Here is a 19,002-nt window from a genome sequence, read left to right as displayed (position 1 = left end):
TATAATGTATAGATTAACAGAAACCAAGAAAACTGCCCCTGCTGTCACACAGAACATCAAGAACAGGGCTGGATGACTAACTGGGCAAATGCTTGTGCATTACATACATACATATATATATATATATACACACACATACATACATATACACACACACACACTTACATACATATATACAGGGAGTGCAGAATTATTAGGCAAATGAGTATTTTGACCACATCATCCTCTTTATGCATGTTGTCTTACTCCAAGCTATATAGGCTCGAAAGCCTACTACCAATTAAGCATATTAGGTGATGTGCATCTCTGTAATGAGAAGGGGTGTGGTCTAATGACATCAACACCCTATATCAGGTGTGCATAATTATTAGGCAACTTCCTTTCCTTTGGCAAAATGGGTCAAAAGAAGGACTTGACAGGCTCAGAAAAGTCAAAAATAGTGAGATATCTTGCAGAGGGATGCAGCACTCTTAAAATTGCAAAGCTTCTGAAGCGTGATCATCGAACAATCAAGCGTTTCATTCAAAATAGTCAACAGGGTCGCAAGAAGCGTGTGGAAAAACCAAGGCGCAAAATAACTGCCCATGAACTGAGAAAAGTCAAGCGTGCAGCTGCCAAGATGCCACTTGCCACCAGTTTGGCCATATTTCAGAGCTGCAACATCACTGGAGTGCCCAAAAGCACAAGGTGTGCAATACTCAGAGACATGGCCAAGGTAAGAAAGGCTGAAAGACGACCACCACTGAACAAGACACACAAGCTGAAACGTCAAGACTAGGCCAAGAAATATCTCAAGACTGATTTTTCTAAGGTTTTATGGACTGATGAAATGAGAGTGAGTCTTGATGGGCCAGATGGATGGGCCCGTGGCTGGATTGGTAAAGGGCAGAGAGCTCCAGTCCGACTCAGATGCCAGCAAGGTGGAGGTGGAGTACTGGTTTGGGCTGGTATCATCAAAGATGAGCTTGTGGGGCCTTTTCGGGTTGAGGATGGAGTCAAGCTCAACTCCCAGTCCTACTGCCATTTTCTGGAAGACACCTTCTTCAAGCAGTGGTACAGGAAGAAGTCTGCATCCTTCAAGAAAAACATGATTTTCATGCAGGAAAATGCTCCATCACACGTGTCCAAGTACTCCACAGCGTGGCTGGCAAGAAAGGGTATAAAAGAAGAAAATCTAATGACATGGCCTCCTTGTTCACCTGATCTGAACCCCATTGAGAAACTGTGGTCCATCATCAAATGTGAGATTTACAAGGAGGGAAAACAGTACACCTCTCTGAACAGTGTCTGGGAGGCTGTGGTTGCTGCTGCACGCAATGTTGATGGTGAACAGTTCAAAACACTGACAGAATCCATGGATGGCAGGCTTTTGAGTGTCCTTGCAAAGAAAGGTGGCTATATTGGTCACTGATTTGTTTTTGTTTTGTTTTTGAATGTCAGAAATGTATATTTGTGAATGTTGAGATGTTATATTGGTTTCACTGGTAAAAATAAATAATTGAAATGGGTATATTGGGTATATATTTGTTTTTTGTTAAGTTGCCTAATAATTATGCACAGTAATAGTCACCTGCACACACAGATATCCCCCTAAAATAGCTATAACTAAAAACAAACTAAAAACTACTTCCAAAACTATTCAGCTTTGATATTAATGAGTTTTTTGGGTTCATTGAGAACATGGTTGTTGTTCAATAATAAAATTAATCCTCAAAAATACAACTTGCCTAATAATTCTGCACTGTATGTATGTATGTATGTATGTATATATATATATATATATATATATTACACATATACATATTACACATATACATATTACACATATACATATTACACATATATACATATATACATATATACATATATATATATATATATATATATATATATATATACACACACACACATACATACACACATATATACATTAGTTGTACTGCCACTGCTATTTAAAGCATATAGCCTGTATCATATTGCTTTGCATAAGCCATCATTTCCTCATGTTCAAAGGAATAGAGTTTAAAAAATTCCTTTGAAACACAATACACCAAGTGCAAGCTCACAGGGGCAGGGAAGAGTTAAACATGACCACATCACTTACCTTCTGTTCACCCCTCTCCGTGGCATTGTGACATTTTTCTATCTTCCAGGCCCTGAGGAAATCTCGCAGGTATCCAAAGAGAGTGAGGATCCCATAGCCCATGTACGTGAGAACAGCCACCAGCATCGGAGTCTCTTCAAACGCTTCGTTAAACTGTCTCTTGTACAAGCCTCCATTGGGTAACTGGAAAAACAGAACAGTGATAAAGCCTGTTAGCAAAAGGTGAGAACAGTATCTCAGTGAAACAGCAGATCGATAAGGTGCTTGGTTTATGTCCCTCCATCACAGCTAGGTGACAACCTATTAATATGTCAGAGAAACATAGATTTTGACAGCAGATTACAACCAGAAGGCCCATCAAGTCTGCCCATGTTTGCTTCTAAAGAGTAGGTATAAATAATTCTCAGGATAGCCCTGTGCATATCCCAGGCATTCTGTTTGTCTACTACCTCAGCTGGAAGTCCATTTCATGAATCAGCTGCAGTATCTGATATGCACTCCCAGGAACCAATGCTGAAGCAACTAGCTGTAGGATCACGATCGCTTGTTGTAGTACTGCACCTTTTGTGAAAACGGATTTCTTAAAGGTGACACTAAACACCTAGTTGCAAGACAATTCTGTTGTGTTACTATAGAGTAACATTAGCCAAGTATAAACATTCTTAAAACAAGTTAACACCTTGTTTGCTATAATTGTTTTTCAATAACCAAACTCCATCCATGACTTTAGTTTGTAGGAGCCAATCCGGGCTTGATTCTACAGACAAACAATGATAGTTACATAGTTAAGTTAGTGTAAAATGCACTTATTTGCAGCTATCATCTGCTAAAGCAAAGTAGGGACAGATGTGTAGCAGGGTTAGCCTTGATATGTCTGCAGGGTGCCTTTCCAGTTTTTAGATATAGAAAATCCACTCTTTTTGAAGTTAAATTAAATGGATAAAAATAAATAATGAAATTATACTACAAAATTGTTTTATTCCACAGAACTAAACATTTTATACAATAATCCCAAGGTGTTTTTCTGTACCTTTAAATGACTAAATATAGCAGATTTTCTCTCCCTTGTCTCCTGTGAAAGAACTTTTATTTTTTAGATCATGTACCATTTTAGTTAACCCTCCCCAGAACAGTTCCTAGTTTATTTATATCCTTTGCACTGTACAACAGAAATCTGCCGAGGTGCGGGCTTCTCACAAATGTCTGTCACGTGACCGGTCTTGTTTGTATATTTGTTTGCATAGCACTGCAGAGTCTCCGCTTTTCCCTTTAGGACAACAGAATACTAAAATAATGGATATAAAATTGGCATCTGTAAATCTCCTGTAGTTCACAGGAGGGTCACTAAAGTCAAAATTAAGTTTCCAATATACTTCCAGTATCAAAATGTTAAAGGGACAGTCAAGTTAAAAAAAAAAAAAAAAAAATAGAAAACTTTAATGTTTTAAATAGGGCAAGTAATTTTAAACAACTTTCCAATTTACTTGTATTACCAATTTTGCTTTGCTCTCTTGGTATTCTTAGTTGAAAGCTAAACCTAGGAGGTTCATATGCTAATTTCTTAGACCTTGAAGGCCGCCTCTAATATGAAATAATTTTGACAGTTATTCACCACTAGAGGGCGTTAGTTCATGTGTTTCACATAGATAACATTGAGCTCAGGCACGTGAAGCTCCTTGGAGTCAGCACTGATTGGCTAAAAATGCAAGTCTGTCAAAAGAACTGAAATATGGGGGCAGTTTGCAGAGGTTTAGATACAAGGAAATGACAGAGATAAAAAGTGTACTAATAAAACTGTTGGTTATGCAAAACTGGGTAATGGGTAATAAAGGGATTATCTACCTTTTTAAACAACAAACATTCTGGTGTTTACTGTCCCTTTAAGATTCTTTTTATAGGCACACTTTCTGAGGTACCAGCTCCTACTGAGCATGTGCAAAAGTACACAATATATGTATATGTATTTTGTGATTGGCTGATGGCTGTCACATGATACAAGGTGAAGAGAAAATTTGATTAAAGGGACACTCAAGTCAAAATTAAACTTTCATGATTCAGGTAGAGCAGCAATTTTAAACAACTTTCCAATTCACTCCCGTTAACAAAATGTGCACAGTAATTTTATATTTACACTTTCTGAGTCACCAGCTCCTACTGAGCATGTGCAAGACTTCACAAAATATACGTATATGCATTTGTGATTGGCTGATGGCTGTCACATGATGCAGGAGTGGAAATAGACAGAACTTTGAAATTTGTCAAAAAAAAATAAATCTACTACTCCTTTGAAGTTTAGAATAAGTGCTATTGCATTGTCTTTTTATCATGCATTTGTTGATTATGCAAATCTACTGTATTTACTGGTCCTATAAAGGGACACTAAACCCACATTTTTTATTTCACAATTCAGATAGAGCAGCAATTTTAAGCAGCTTTCAAATTTACTCCTATTTTCAATTTTAATTCATTCTCTTGCTATCTTTATTTGAAAAAGCAGGAATCTAAGCCAAAGAGCCGGCCCAATTTTGGTTCAAAACCTGGGTTATGCTTGCTTATTGGTTTGCTAAATGTACCCACAAATCAGCAAGCGCTATCCAGGGTGCTGAACCAACAATAGGCCGGCTCCTTAGCATTTATTCCTGCTCTTTCAAATAAAGATAACAAAATAATGAAGAAAAATTAACAATAGGAATAAATTAGAAATTTGCTTAACCTCTTAAGGACATATGACGGAAATTTTTCGTCATAAAACAATTGAGCAAACTGAAAGCTGTGTCCTTAAAGGGTTAAAATTGCAAGCTCTATCTGAATCATTAAAGAAAAATGTTGGGTTTAGTGTCCCTTTAACTTTGGAATTAGCCAGAAAATATTCTACTGCTAATTTCAAATTCAAAATGAGTGCTATTGTAGTCTCTTTTATTCTGTGTTCATCGGTTATTCAAATTTCACTATATTAAAGGGACAGTCTAGGCCAAAATAAACTTTCATGATTCAGATAGAGCATGTAATTTTAAACAATTTTCCAATTTACTTTTATCACCAATTTTGCTTTGTTCTCTTGGTATTCTTAGTTGAAAGCTTAACCTAGGAGGTTCATATGCTGATTTCTTAGACCTTGAAGCCCACCTCTTTCAGATTGCATTTTAACAGTTTTTCACCACTAGAGGGTGTTAGTTCACATATTTCATATAGATAACACTGTGCTCGTGCACGAGAAGTTATCTGGGAGCAGGCACTGATTGGCTAGACTGCAAGTCTGTCAAAAGAACTGAAAAAAGGGGCAGTTTGCAGAGGCTTAGATACAAGGTAATCACAGAGGTTAAAAGTATATTATTATAAATGTGTTAGTTATGCAAAACTGGGAAATGGGTAATAAAGGGATTATCTATCTTTTAAAACAACAAAGATTCTGGTGTAGGCTGTCCCTTTAAATGGACCTTTAACTAGTGATCTATAATGTGGCATAAGAACTTCTTTGTGCTGATCTTTTTCTATTTATTTATTTTTTGTATTTATATACAACCAAATATACTACTGACCTTACCTGATACACCACTGCATTGTGAATTGAATGTTTTTTCACCTATAAAAATAATTCCCTTTTTGTTATGCTCAGCAAAGTGTCAGTGAGATTAGAATTAATCTTTGTGTCTTTGCATTGCAGATTATCCCTGGTTCAAAGCGATCATACAGCTTGTTGGAAAACAAATTACAAATAAAAATACTGCCCCCATTATTAGTAAGGCTCACTCATTAGCCAAGGACTTGATAAAAGACGACCAAATTCTGGTTCCTAAAGTTTTCAGATTACTCCCTGTAAATATGAATATAAATAATTGACTACATTAATGTATTTTTTTTTTTTAAGTTTATTTGGATGATGAATAGTTTCAAATTCCAGAGTTTTGTTGGTAAAGGATAACAGAGAGTATGTTCTTAGAAATGCCCTACACTGACTCACTGATTTTGTTATTACTACCACATAAAAAAACTGGCTGATCAAGTATCTCACTAACTTTCCTGGGACAGGGGTGAGTGTACAGATCCGTTATGTGATGAGGGAGCAGTATGCTGCGCAGGCCTTTGGCACAGAGAGAGGAAGTGTGCTGTGTAGGCCTCTGGTTTGGGTTGTTAATGGTCTTCAACAAAACAGCTGAATGAAGGAGAAATATGGGGAGCCAAGACCCCCCAAAAAAGTATACACTGATAGCACTCCAGAGTCCAAAAAGGTGTTTCAGTCACAATTGTATAGAAGGACAATATCTGAATATTGGATATGACAATTGGGTCAGATAGTATGGTTAATTAAAATATAACTTTTATTAAGAAAAAATTAAAAATAACAAAAACACAAACATACAAGTTAAAACTACATTGAGGGGGCAAATCAGCGGAATAAATAGATGCTAGTGATATAGCATCTTTCTGGGCTCACTAATAGGACAATCTGTATAGTATCTATTAAGGAGGAAACTACTAGCATAAATGGCTAGCAATAAGTATTATATACCTCCAACAATAGCAAAATATAAAAATAGTATTAGAAAATAATAGCTGCTGCTCAATATAGTTTGTGTACCAGATCAGAAGGAATGTAAAGGTATTAGGGGTTGAACCCTCTATGTAACTGGGGTTTAACTATCACAAAATAGCTTTACTAAGTTACATTCAACTTATGAATTGACACAAAAATATATATAAGTCACTATAAGATTAAGCTACCATGCTATAACACTAAAGATCAGAATGTAGCAATAATTGGTTGATCCTTTTGTCAGTGTTAAACAATATGATGCCTGGTAATCATATACACATACGTGCTAAGAAGTGTTAGAGCAATGGTTAACATCTGTGTGTATATTGTAACCAAGTATAATGGATCTATAGCACACAATGAGTTAATGAAAGTTTACATTTATACAGACTTGCAATGTGCTTATTGCACTGAAGTGCTGTGGGTTGGAGATAAAATGAAACAAAATAACTAATTGTAAATTGAAACAGTTTAATGTTGATCTCCTAGTGGTATAATTGTATAAAGTTACACTAAAGATAAGGCAAAAAGCCAAATGTATTAATATTGTTGTGTATATCTGAGTGTATACTTTGCACAATAAAAACGATAGCAGCTAGGGTTAAATATAGGTATCAAATACAAGAATAACAGGTTAGACTGTCCTAGCTAGTAACGTCATGGGTGTTTGTTACCTGTTGTGTTAACCTTACAACCAGGGTTAACAGATATTTCTCAGCACTTCTTAGGTTGAATTGTCAGTTGAAGTGAGTTAACTCAATGTTTAGATATTGATGGTACCGAGCTTATAACATCTATTAGGTAGTAACTCGAGTTAGAAGTGTGGAAACAAAAATACTGTTCTATATTAAATTGACAAGTGTCATGTTTATAGAAAATCATAAGTGTCAACAATGCTTGTGGTACTTCGATTGAGCTGTGCTTAATCGGTTTGAACTAGAGGAGTTCATAAGACCGGAATAGTTATAGTCTATTTACCAATAAGCGTCCCCAATAGACTTAAGCTTAAAAGTGAAAACTATGCCGGCTTATTAGTATAAGATTAACAAGTTAAATCCAAAACCCCTACCAAAACCCCTATAAAGCTAAAATTATCAAGATAAACTGGAAATATAACAACGGTTAAACAACTGAGTCCATTACATAAAGGGTCACGCTGATCGTGCCACCAGAACGCTGCCTAAAACACAGGAGTTCACTAGATTCCTCACCAGAGCCCTGACATGTTTCGCCGCTTGTCGGCATTTTCGAAGGGTGCGCGCGCAGCGCGCAATGATGACTTTATATAGACTGTCAGTGAATCCCTCCTCCTTAATGACGTAAGCGAATAGGTGGATTGCAGTATAACATGTGATGTATGCTTGAAGAATGATATCCATGGCTAAAACAACGTGACGTATAACAGAAGTTAATTACTAAAGAATTATAATACCTTGAATCTTATGTGCTGCAATTATGAATTTTAAGCAAATAAATAAAAAGGATGTATTTTATATTTCCTTTTGGTTATTAACCATCACACTTTTTCACAAGACAAACGATAATGTAAAAACACAATATATAGGATATATACTAAATATAAAGTATATGTGATAATCTCTTGTAGTTCAATTAACAAAGAGTGACATATTTGTAAAGTGCTGATTGTGTGATAGAGAATGTTTGAAAAAAGTGATAAAAGGGAAAATTAAAGAGGAAAATTAAAATATATACTGATGAAATTATTCTGTGAAATACACATTAAATTAAATGAATTAAGTGTGCAAATTAAATTATAAGTTAATGCATTAATAAATTATAGCATTGATCAGTTGTGCAGGCGGTGTACCAAACATTCACAAGTTTAATTTAAATTGTACTGATAGGTGAATTAATTTCCAATGTTATTTTCCATATTTGTTCAAAATAAGAACAATTTATTTCCAAGGATATTTTTTCTTAAGATATCCAACTTACGTCCATGTATGATATCAATATTGAAAAAAGGGGGGGGGGGGTGGGACAAACTTGTGAATTTGTTTTATAAAAATGCTACAAAGTTATTGTATTCATTGAGTCCAAATGGTTGAATTGAATTCAGCAAATATATCCATCTACTTTCAGCTCTCAAAATAGCTTGTTCCATATTTCCACCTCTGATTCCCAACTCCACTTTCTGTATACCCCAACATTTAAGATCGGACTGTTTGGATTTGTGGGTTTGTAGAAAGTGTCCGTCAAGCTGGTAAAACCATTACCTCAGTTGCCAGTCTTTAACTGCATTTTTAATATTTTTGAGATGTTCTTGTAGTCTCACTCTGATTTTTCTGGACGTCATACCTACATAGAATTTTTGACAATTGCATTGGAGTACATAGATAACTCCTTCAGTTGTACAATCTATATGGGCCTTAATTTCATGCATTTTCCCAAAACGGTCCTCTATAACGTTGTTTTTTCTCAAGAAGCTGCACGTACTGCAAGTGCCACATTTAAAGGAACCATGTTTGAGCTGTGTTCGAGTTCTAGTACCTTTTAAATAGCTAGGACTAATCATATCCTTTAAGTTTGGTGCACTTCTATACCCAACTTGTATTCTTTCTCCCAAAATTTTAGATAGAGAATGGTCAGATTGCAGAACATGCCAATGTTCTTGTAAGATTTTAATCACTTCTGCTGTTTTCGAGTTCTATGTAGTGATAAACCCGACTATTTCTTGTTGGGTTTGATCTGATTGTTTGGGTTTCAATAGCCGATGTCTAGATGTAATTTTAGCTCTGTATTCTGCTCTTTTTATTGATCTCCTACGATAACCTCTTTGTAATAGTCTGTTGTAGTGCCATTGGTATATTCTCCTTTTCTTTAAAACAGCTGGATGATCTGGGAAAATCACAAGGTGGTTTTCTGATTAAACTAGATCAAATAGGGACTGTCATTCTCACATAATGCTTTACTTAAAGAAAACTACCTCAAGGTGGCTTTTAGATGGTACTTGCACCCAACTAGGTTTGGGAGTTCTGAGGGCTCATCCCCAAAGCTTTGCTTCAGGAGATGCCGCGATAGAGGGACATATATGCACATGTGGTGGCATTGCGACAAAATTAGAGAGACTTGAGAGAGAACCTCTGATCTCCTTAGTTCCATTTTCCAGAAGGAAATCACATTATCTCCTGAACATGCATTTTTACATTTCCCTTTACTACATATACCGAAACAACATCAAAAGTTAGTTATGACAATATGTACAGTGGTAAGAATTAGCGTGGCACAGTTTTGGAAATCTACGCCCCCTAGTTTTGCGTTCATTGAAAAAAAAAAAAAAGATAGCACACCATTATGAAATGGCAAACATGGCAGCAGAAACTCTAAAGAAAATTTTGTTATACAATGGGAACCATTTATTATGTACCATGAAGCTAGAGAACGGAGAAATATCGAACCTTTACAGTAGATATGTAGAGTAAGATTAAGAACACGACGGAGAGCCGGGGCCTATCACCTATTTATTACCTTGTTAAAGAGTTACTTTAACAAGGTAGAGAAGGTCTACAGAGAATAAACTAAAATGGAAATTTGGTGATTACACTATGTTAATTATACATGCCTGAGTATGTTATTGTTATTATAAAAACGTAATAAAAATTATTTCAAATTAAACTAAATCAAATCCCATAGGTCTGGCACTCCTGCCTCAGGGACGGCAATTATTCCATGCAGGCCCGGGCAATGAAAAGGCGTATTCCATGCAGGCCCGGGTGACACCCAGGCAATCCCATGCAGGCCTGTGCTACGGCAAGGCGTATTCCATGCAGGCCCGGGCCACGGCAAGGTGTATTATGCGCAGGCCCGGGCGATGAAAAAAAGGGTATTCCATGCAGGCCCGGGTGACACCCAGGCGTATTCCATGCAGGCCCGGGCGACACCCAGGCGTATTCCATGCAGGTCCGGGCGACACCCAGGCGTATTATGCACAGGCCTCTGCAGCTTATTCCGTACAGGCGACGAAGGGGAAGATATGTACAATGCATATCTAAAGAGGAATGGACTGGGAATTCCTGAGTGTAAATACTGTTGAGCTTTTCCATTTTGTTTATTTAACCTTTTCCTGTAATTTCAATTTTTAAAAAAGGTTATGTTTTTCCTGAATTCTAAGAACTGGATGTGCACACTACAAACTTCACAAGCTTAACCCTGCAACATATATGTCCCTACCTGGCCCCAGCAGAGGTGATAAGATACTGCCAAACCATACATGCTTTCTTAACAAAAATGCCAGCCTTGTCTACTCCAGAAAAAAGTTTGGATGGGCTTCTCTAAATAAGGCAAGTGGTGGTTGGAGTTTAGCTTTAGAAAAACAATGGTTGCAAATAAAGTGTAAACTGATTCACAAACTTTTCGCACTTGGATGGTATTGAATTGCACAACTATACAAAAAGATGGCCATAAAAATGAGTTCTCTCTTTAATGGAATACGAGTCTGAAACATTTTTAAAATGATTAATATTTGTATAAACAATTATTATCCAACATTACTGTTCTATTTCTGTCGGTTCTAATATAGTCAGTGCTGCACATACATAACCGGTTATTCATACACAAGCAAGCTGGAGATTTACAGCGGGCGGCACAAATTCTTCCTAGTTCCCTGACAAACAGCAGGATTAGTTTCTAAGAACGCGCACACTCACCATTCAGTTTATAAACAGAGGTCAGGTCACACCTAAAGATACAGCAGACAAACTGTTATTGCATTTTACAACATGCTAAACTAACAAAGGAAATGATGGTGTGTTGCCAAGTGTGAGCGCTCTACTGAAACGGCCTTTGTTTTAATGCATTAAGTGCAGAATCTCACAGGGCCCCCAGTAAATGCTCCCACAGATCTGACTGACATTCCTGATGCACTGGAGGAATGAGACATTCATTGTTTCTGACAAGTGGGCTCAGCCAGCTAGTGCCAGCTGCAGCATAGGTACTGGGAGAACAGAATGTCGTGCAACCCCAAAAAATATAAAATAAAAGGTAACTATGGAATTGCAAACGATATAAATAGAATCAGAATGGATAACAAGGCCACATAGTACTGTATCAAGTTATCAGAAGATCACCCTTAAAGGGGTAAAAATGTTACATCACTTGAAATTGATGCAGCATAGCTGTAAAAAGCAGACTAGAAAATATCACCTAAACATCTTGATGTAAAAAAGGAAGATATTTTACCTCACAATTTCCTCAGTCGTGTTATTTCCCCGATTTCAGTGAAATCTTATGAGATCACAGTAAAGCAAAGTGCGACGTCAGCAATGTTGAAGCCGATTGGGTTGGGGGGGGGGGTTTAAGATGCAGCTGAGAGTAGCTGAAAAATAACTGTTCACAGAGCAATTACTTTTGTGAGCTGAAGAAACGTTGAGGTAAAATATCTTCCTTTTTTACATAGAGATGGTGAAATGTTTTAGTCAGCTTTTTACACTTCTGCTACATCACTTTCAAGCGATTTAGCATATGGATATGTTCCTTTAACACACTGTTCTGTGTTTAAAAGGGATACAAGTAAAAATGACACTTTTACAATTCAGATAGAAAATAAACTTAACATTGTCCTTTCCATGAAAGCATGTGACCCGAGTACAACGTGGCAGCAGTGTGTGTAGCAATGTTACACAAGTAGCATGCAGCAGGAGGTGCATGCTGGGTGACAGTGCCAAACACACAGCTCTCCCTTTATTAACTACTGCACATAGTTTGGAGGTCTATCGATGACAGAGACACTCAGTGTTCAGTTTTTGTAATTAAACAGTGCTTCTAACTATACAGCACTAGCGTAGTTTAGCAGAGTGGCTGATGCTATTCCACTCTACAGATTGTTTGTAGAACATTAGAACATGTGATGATTTAAGGGCACAGCGTCTGGGTCTTTTTTTTTTTTTTTTTAAGGAACAGAGAAGTAAAGATGAAAAAACATAATTTATGCTTACCTGATAAATTCCTTTCTTCTGTAGTGTGATCAGTCCACGGGTCATCATTACTTCTGGGATATTACTCCTCCCCAACAGGAAGTGCAAGAGGATTCACCCAGCAGAGCTGCATATAGCTCCTCCCCTCTACGTCACTCCCAGTCATTCGACCAAGGACCAACGAGAAAGGAAAAGCCAAGGGTGAAGTGGTGACTGGAGTATAAATTAAAAAAAATATTTACCTGCCTTAAAAACAGGGCGGGCCGTGGACTGATCACACTACAGAAGAAAGGAATTTATCAGGTAAGCATAAATTATGTTTTCTTCTGTTAAGTGTGATCAGTCCACGGGTCATCATTACTTCTGGGATACCAATACCAAAGCAAAAGTACACGGATGACGGGAGGGATAGGCAGGCTCTTTATACAGAAGGAACCACTGCCTGAAGAACCTTTCTCCCAAAAATAGCCTCCGATGAAGCAAAAGTGTCAAATTTGTAAAATTTGGAAAAAGTATGAAGCGAAGACCAAGTTGCAGCCTTGCAAATCTGTTCAACAGAGGCCTCATTCTTGAAGGCCCAAGTGGAAGCCACAGCTCTAGTAGAATGAGCTGTAATTCTTTCAGGAGGCTGCTGTCCAGCAGTCTCATAAGCTAAACGAATTATGCTACGAAGCCAAAAAGAAAGAGAGGTAGCGGAAGCTTTTTGACCTCTCCTCTGCCCAGAGTAAATGACAAACAGAGAAGACGTTTGTCGAAATTCCTTAGTTGCCTGTAAGTAAAATTTTAGAGCACGGACTACATCCAGGTTGTGCAGTAGACGTTCCTTCTTTGAAGAAGGATTTGGGCATAAAGAAGGAACAACAATCTCTTGATTGATATTCCTGTTAGTAACTACCTTAGGTAAGAACCCAGGTTTAGTACGCAGGACTACCTTATCCGAATGAAAAATCAAATAAGGAGAATCACAATGTAAGGCTGATAATTCAGAGACTCTTCGAGCCGAGGAAATAGCCATTAAAAATAGAACTTTCCAAGATAACAACTTTATATCAATGGAATGAAGGGGTTCAAACGGAACGCCCTGTAAAACATTAAGAACAAGGTTTAAACTCCATGGTGGAGCAACAGTTTTAAACACAGGCTTAATTCTGGCCAAAGCCTGACAAAAAGCCTGGACGTCAGGAACTTCTGACAGACGTTTGTGTAACAGAATGGACAGAGCTGAGATCTGTCCCTTTAATGAACTAGCAGATAAACTTGCAACTTGGAAATACAATTCAATTAGAATAATATTAAAATGTACTGTGCCTTTAAGAAGCACAGAAGATCTATGACAGTTGAAAATTAATAAATTGAAACAGTTATAGCCTCAATCCTTGTAAACAACACAACTTTAGCAAAGGTTTAATCCCATTAGCAAAGATAACAAATTCTGAAAGCAGGAAACAAATTACAGAATAAACGTTTTTTATCTCAGTCAAACTATAATTCTCACAGCTCTGCTGAGAGAAATTACCTCCCTCAAAATAAGTTTTGAAGACCCCTGAGCTCTGTAGAGATGAACCGGATCATGCAGGGAATACAATGAGTTGCTGACTGAAATATTTGATGCATAGAAAAAGCGCCAAAAAACGGCCCCTCCCCCTCACACACAGCAGTGAGGGAGAACAGAAACTGTCAGAAAAACAGATTAAGCAACTGCCAAGTGGAAAAATGGTGCCCAAACATTTATTCACACAGTACCTCAGCAAATGAAAACGATTTTACATTCCAGCAAAAACGTTAAACATAATCTCTAGTTATTAAACAGCTTTATATATTTCTTACAGTGTAATTCTAGTGAAGTACCATTCCCCAGAATACTGAAGTGTAAAGTATACATACATGACATTATATCGGTATGGCAGGATTTTCTCATCAATTCCATTGTCAGAAAATAAAAACTGCTACATACCTCTATGCAGATTCATCTGCCCCGCTGTCCCCTGATCTGAAGTTTACCTCACTCCTCAGATGGCCGAGAACAGCAATATGATCTTAACTACTCCGGCTAAAATCATAGCAAAACTCTGGTAGATTCTTCTTCAAACTCTGCCAGAGAGGTAATAACACACTCCGGTGCTATTTTAAAATAACAAACTTTTGATTGAAGATATAAAACTAAGTATAATCACCATAGTCCTCTCACACATCCTATCTAGTCGTTGGGTGCAAGAGAATGACTGGGAGTGACGTAGAGGGGAGGAGCTATATGCAGCTCTGCTGGGTGAATCCTCTTGCACTTCCTGTTGGGGAGGAGTAATATCCCAGAAGTAATGATGACCCGTGGACTGATCACACTTAACAGAAGAAAAAACTTTCATGATACAGAGATCACGATTGCTTTAAAACATTTCTAAATTTACTTCTATATTCAAATTTGCAGAGGTATGCCCAAGCCTGCACGTATTGTGGTGCACTTTATGGCAGCAGTGTTTGCAACAATGTTATAAATGTGCTCAAGACACTTGCATGCTCCTGAGCCTACCTCAGTTATTGATACAAAATATTTAGTTATGTGTAGAACCCCCCCCCCCCCCCCGCCACATACAACTGCATTATACTTTTGTGATCTGTTCTACATGTAATTAAAAGGGACACTGAACCCAAATTTTTTCTTTCGGAATTCAGATAGAGCATTCAATTTTAAACGACTTTCTAATTTACTCCTATTATCAAATTTTCTTCATTCGCTTGGTATCTTTATTTGAAAAGCAAGAAAGTTTAGAAGCAGGCCCATTTTTGGTGAACAACCTGGGTTGTTCTTGCTGATTGGTGGATAAATTCACCTACTAATAAACAAGTGTTGTTCAGAGTCCTGAACCAAAAATTGGCTGGATTCGTATCTTAGATGCCTTCTTTTTTAAATAAAGATAGCAAGAGAACGAAGAAAAATTGATAATAGAAGTAAATTAGAAAGTTGCTTAAAGGGACACTCAAGTCCAAAAAAAACCTTCATGATTCAGATAGGGCATGTAATTTTAAACAACTTTCCAATTTACTTTTATTACCAATTTTGCTTTGTTCTCTTGGTATTGTTAGTTGAAAGCTAAACCTAGGAGGTTCATATGCTAATTTCTTAGACCTTGAAGGCTGCCTCTTATCTAAATGCATTTTGGTAGTTTTTCACCACTAGAGCGCATTAGTTCATGTGTTTCATATAGATAACATTGAGCTCATGCACGTGAATTTACCATGGAGTCAGCTCTGATTGGCTAAAATGCAAGTCTGTCAAAAGATCTGAGATAAGGAGGCAGTCTGCTGAGGCTTAGATACAAGGTATTACAGAGGTAAAAAGTGTATAATTATAACTGTGTTGGTTATGCAAAACTGGGGAATTGGTAATGAAGGGATTATCTAACTTTTAAAACAACAAAAATTCTGGTGTTGAATGTCCCTTTAAAATTGCTGCTCTATCTGAATCATGACAGAAACAATTTGGTTTTAGTATCCCTTTAAGTTACAAAAATTGAGAGCTTTCTAAAGCTCATAACATTAAATGCACACTACAAACTACTCAAGGCTAACCATGATACACGTATGCCCTAATTGGTTTGATAACAGATAACAACTGAAAAATAATGCACATTATACTACCATTATGATGACTATGTTTAGCCTTGTTGTCTGCAGAATCAAACTCAGATTGGCTCTCACATATAAGGTAAGTGAAGTTTGGCTACTGACAAAAACAAGATAATTTGTTTTAAAATGTTTAGACTTGGCTGATATGTTATTTTATAGCAAGACAAGTGAAATGTTGTATAATTACAAGTTGTTTACTGTCCCTTTAAAAAGGGACATGAAACCCAAATCTGTTCTTTCATGATTCAGACAGAGTATACAATTTTAAACAACTTTCCAGTTTACTTCTATTATCTAACTTGCTTCAGTCTCTTGTTATCCTTTGTTAAAGAACCACTACTGGGAGCCAGCTGAAAACATTGGGTGAGCCAACATAGGGCCACTAATCAGGAGCTTCTGAGCCTACCTAGGTATGCTATTTTGGCAAAGGATACCAGGAGAACAAAACAAATCATATAAGTCAATTGGAAAGTTGTACTAGGCTATTGTGATAGAGATTATATATATATATATATATATATATATATATATATATATATATTGTGTACAGTATATATCTACTGTGTACAGTATATATCTATCTCATGTGTATGTAACTAGTACACAATGGGTCTTGTACCTCTCCTTGTCAAAAAAAAGTGGTTGCAACCATCCTAGACCACAAAACAAAGTACCGCTGCCCTGTGTTTCTTTGTGGTTTCAGGAAGATAAACAAATCAAACTCGCACACGCAATATTCAAGCTCAAGCAGTGTGTGCACGGATTAGTTTCTCACGTCAGGTCACATGTTGCTAGCTCTAGTTAGTGAAGGTCACAGATTAATGTACTTAAGCACTGCAGGGAAACACTCATTAAAAGGGAGACTGTAATAAAAAAAATCCTTATGCATATTAAAAAACAAACTTTGCAATTAAAAGGCCTATTTTTCTTGCTTCTAATGTACTTTTGTGTACAAAACAAACTCTCTAAACTAGGTTTCCTTCAGAATGCATTAAACTGCCCAAACTAGCTACATATTAGACAGTGATTGATTAGAACACTGGACAATTTACAGATAGTTCTAACTCACCACAGACAAAGGATAAAAGATATTTACATTAACCAGATTTTTCAAATAGTTTTCTGACCAATAATTAATAAAGTGAGCTTTCAATGCTTGTAAAATATTTCATTTTGAATATAGGTCTTCCTTGATTCAGTACATTTGTTTATATAAAATGTTCATATACAAAAACAAGTCACTTTTAAATGGTCATTTTATTTTGCTAGGAAAATTTGCATAGTTTTACAGATTAGGGACACACCCGCGGCTAAACATAAACAACCATTGCACAGTATGTAGGAGGGTCAGGGATATGAATGGCACAGAATGCACTCCAGCCTCTATGGGAATAGTGGGAAAACTACAATCTCAGATTTAAATTACAGGTCAAGCAGGCAAAATAATTAATGAAAGCATATTGCAAAGTTTTTCACATTAAACGTCTAAACCTTTTATGGGGAATTAAATTAATTTTAAAATAGGAAGTTTGGGGTTTTACATTTTTTTTAAAGTATTCACAGTTGAAGGTTAAAAAAAATAAAACAAATTAAAGTTAAATGGACATGGGAGTGATTAATAAATGGGAATTAAACATGAATATATATATAGTGTAATATAAATCAAAGCACTCACTGGTCTTATATTGTGATCAACACTTGTAGTTTATTCTTAGTGACGTTTCAGGGTGTTCACCCCTTCATCAGACCAAGCAATGGAACTGTTACAGGCAAGCCGGGGCACCTACATTTTTATGGATATTTTTATTGTATATACAAACAGCCTTGTCTGGCTCTTTAAAGGGATTTTGGAGATTCATTAATATTCTGTCCACACCTGCTATCTGCAATCTAAACACGTTCATTACTAAAGAATCTAAAGAAGTTACTTTTTTTGGAGGCTGCAGTTTTGTTTTTTAAAAGGGACAGTGTACCGAATTGTTTTTCCCTCAACGTGTTTCCAATGACTTGTTATACCAGCTGCAGAGTATAAAATTAATGAGAAATTGCTTCTTCAGGTTTATCTTTGTATATGAAATAGCTGTTTTTGTTCTTTGAAACCACAAAAAAACATTAACATGTGGTGAGCTTATATTACTTATCTCTCCTACCTCCTTTAGGAACTGTAATTTCTTCTGCTGGATATGGTTACACAGCCTTCAGTATAAGGAAATACCAAAGGCAAAAATAGCTATTTGAAATCACAAAATAAAGATAAGAGCTATTTAAACAATATAATACACTCCAGCATGTAAAATGGATCATTTGGAACAAATGAAAGGGGATTAAAAAAATAAATTAAAAAAATGGTACACTCCCCCTTTAAATGTGTTCTTTCTGCAATGCATGTGTCCCTCTTGGCTTTTTCTTTTTCTCCAAAATATAGGCAAAGATGACCCAGCTAGATACCATATCACCGGAGATATTAAAGGGACATGAACACTTTGAAACTAATATTAAAATTATAAAAAAAAAAAATGCAATTTCACTATTTATATCGCCCCCTTTGATTCTCTCTTTCAATAACTATTTTCCCAACTGAAGTGTATTTTTTACAACTTACATCTTTATTTTGCGATTTGAAATAGCTAGTTTTGCCTGTTGCACCCCCACTTCAGTACTGGTTATAGAAAAGCTATGTAAACAGGAATGTTTAGAATAAATCATGATCAGGAGGGGGGGGGCTGAGAGATACTAAAATTAGGGCTGCAACAACTATTCGGTAAGATTGATCATAAAAATAGTTGTCAAAGAATCTCATTATCAAT

General features: G+C 36.5%; 1 protein-coding gene across 1 annotated transcript in view; it reads right to left on the bottom strand.

Annotated features, from left to right (window-relative positions):
* SPTLC2 (serine palmitoyltransferase long chain base subunit 2) overlaps positions 1-19,002 on the bottom strand; it is a 100,484-nt gene that overhangs the window by 70,341 nt on the left and 11,141 nt on the right. Inside the window, exon 2 of the mRNA XM_053697362.1 lies at positions 2,105-2,287. Coding sequence (XP_053553337.1) covers positions 2,105-2,287 — 183 coding nt within the window. The remainder of the gene's footprint in view (positions 1-2,104; positions 2,288-19,002) is intronic.

Source organism: Bombina bombina, chromosome 1 (genome assembly GCF_027579735.1).
Source record: "Bombina bombina isolate aBomBom1 chromosome 1, aBomBom1.pri, whole genome shotgun sequence".
NCBI lineage: Eukaryota > Metazoa > Chordata > Amphibia > Anura > Bombinatoridae > Bombina > Bombina bombina.
The sequence above is the reverse complement of the archived record's forward strand: the minus strand, read 5'-3'. Positions and strand labels throughout refer to the sequence as shown.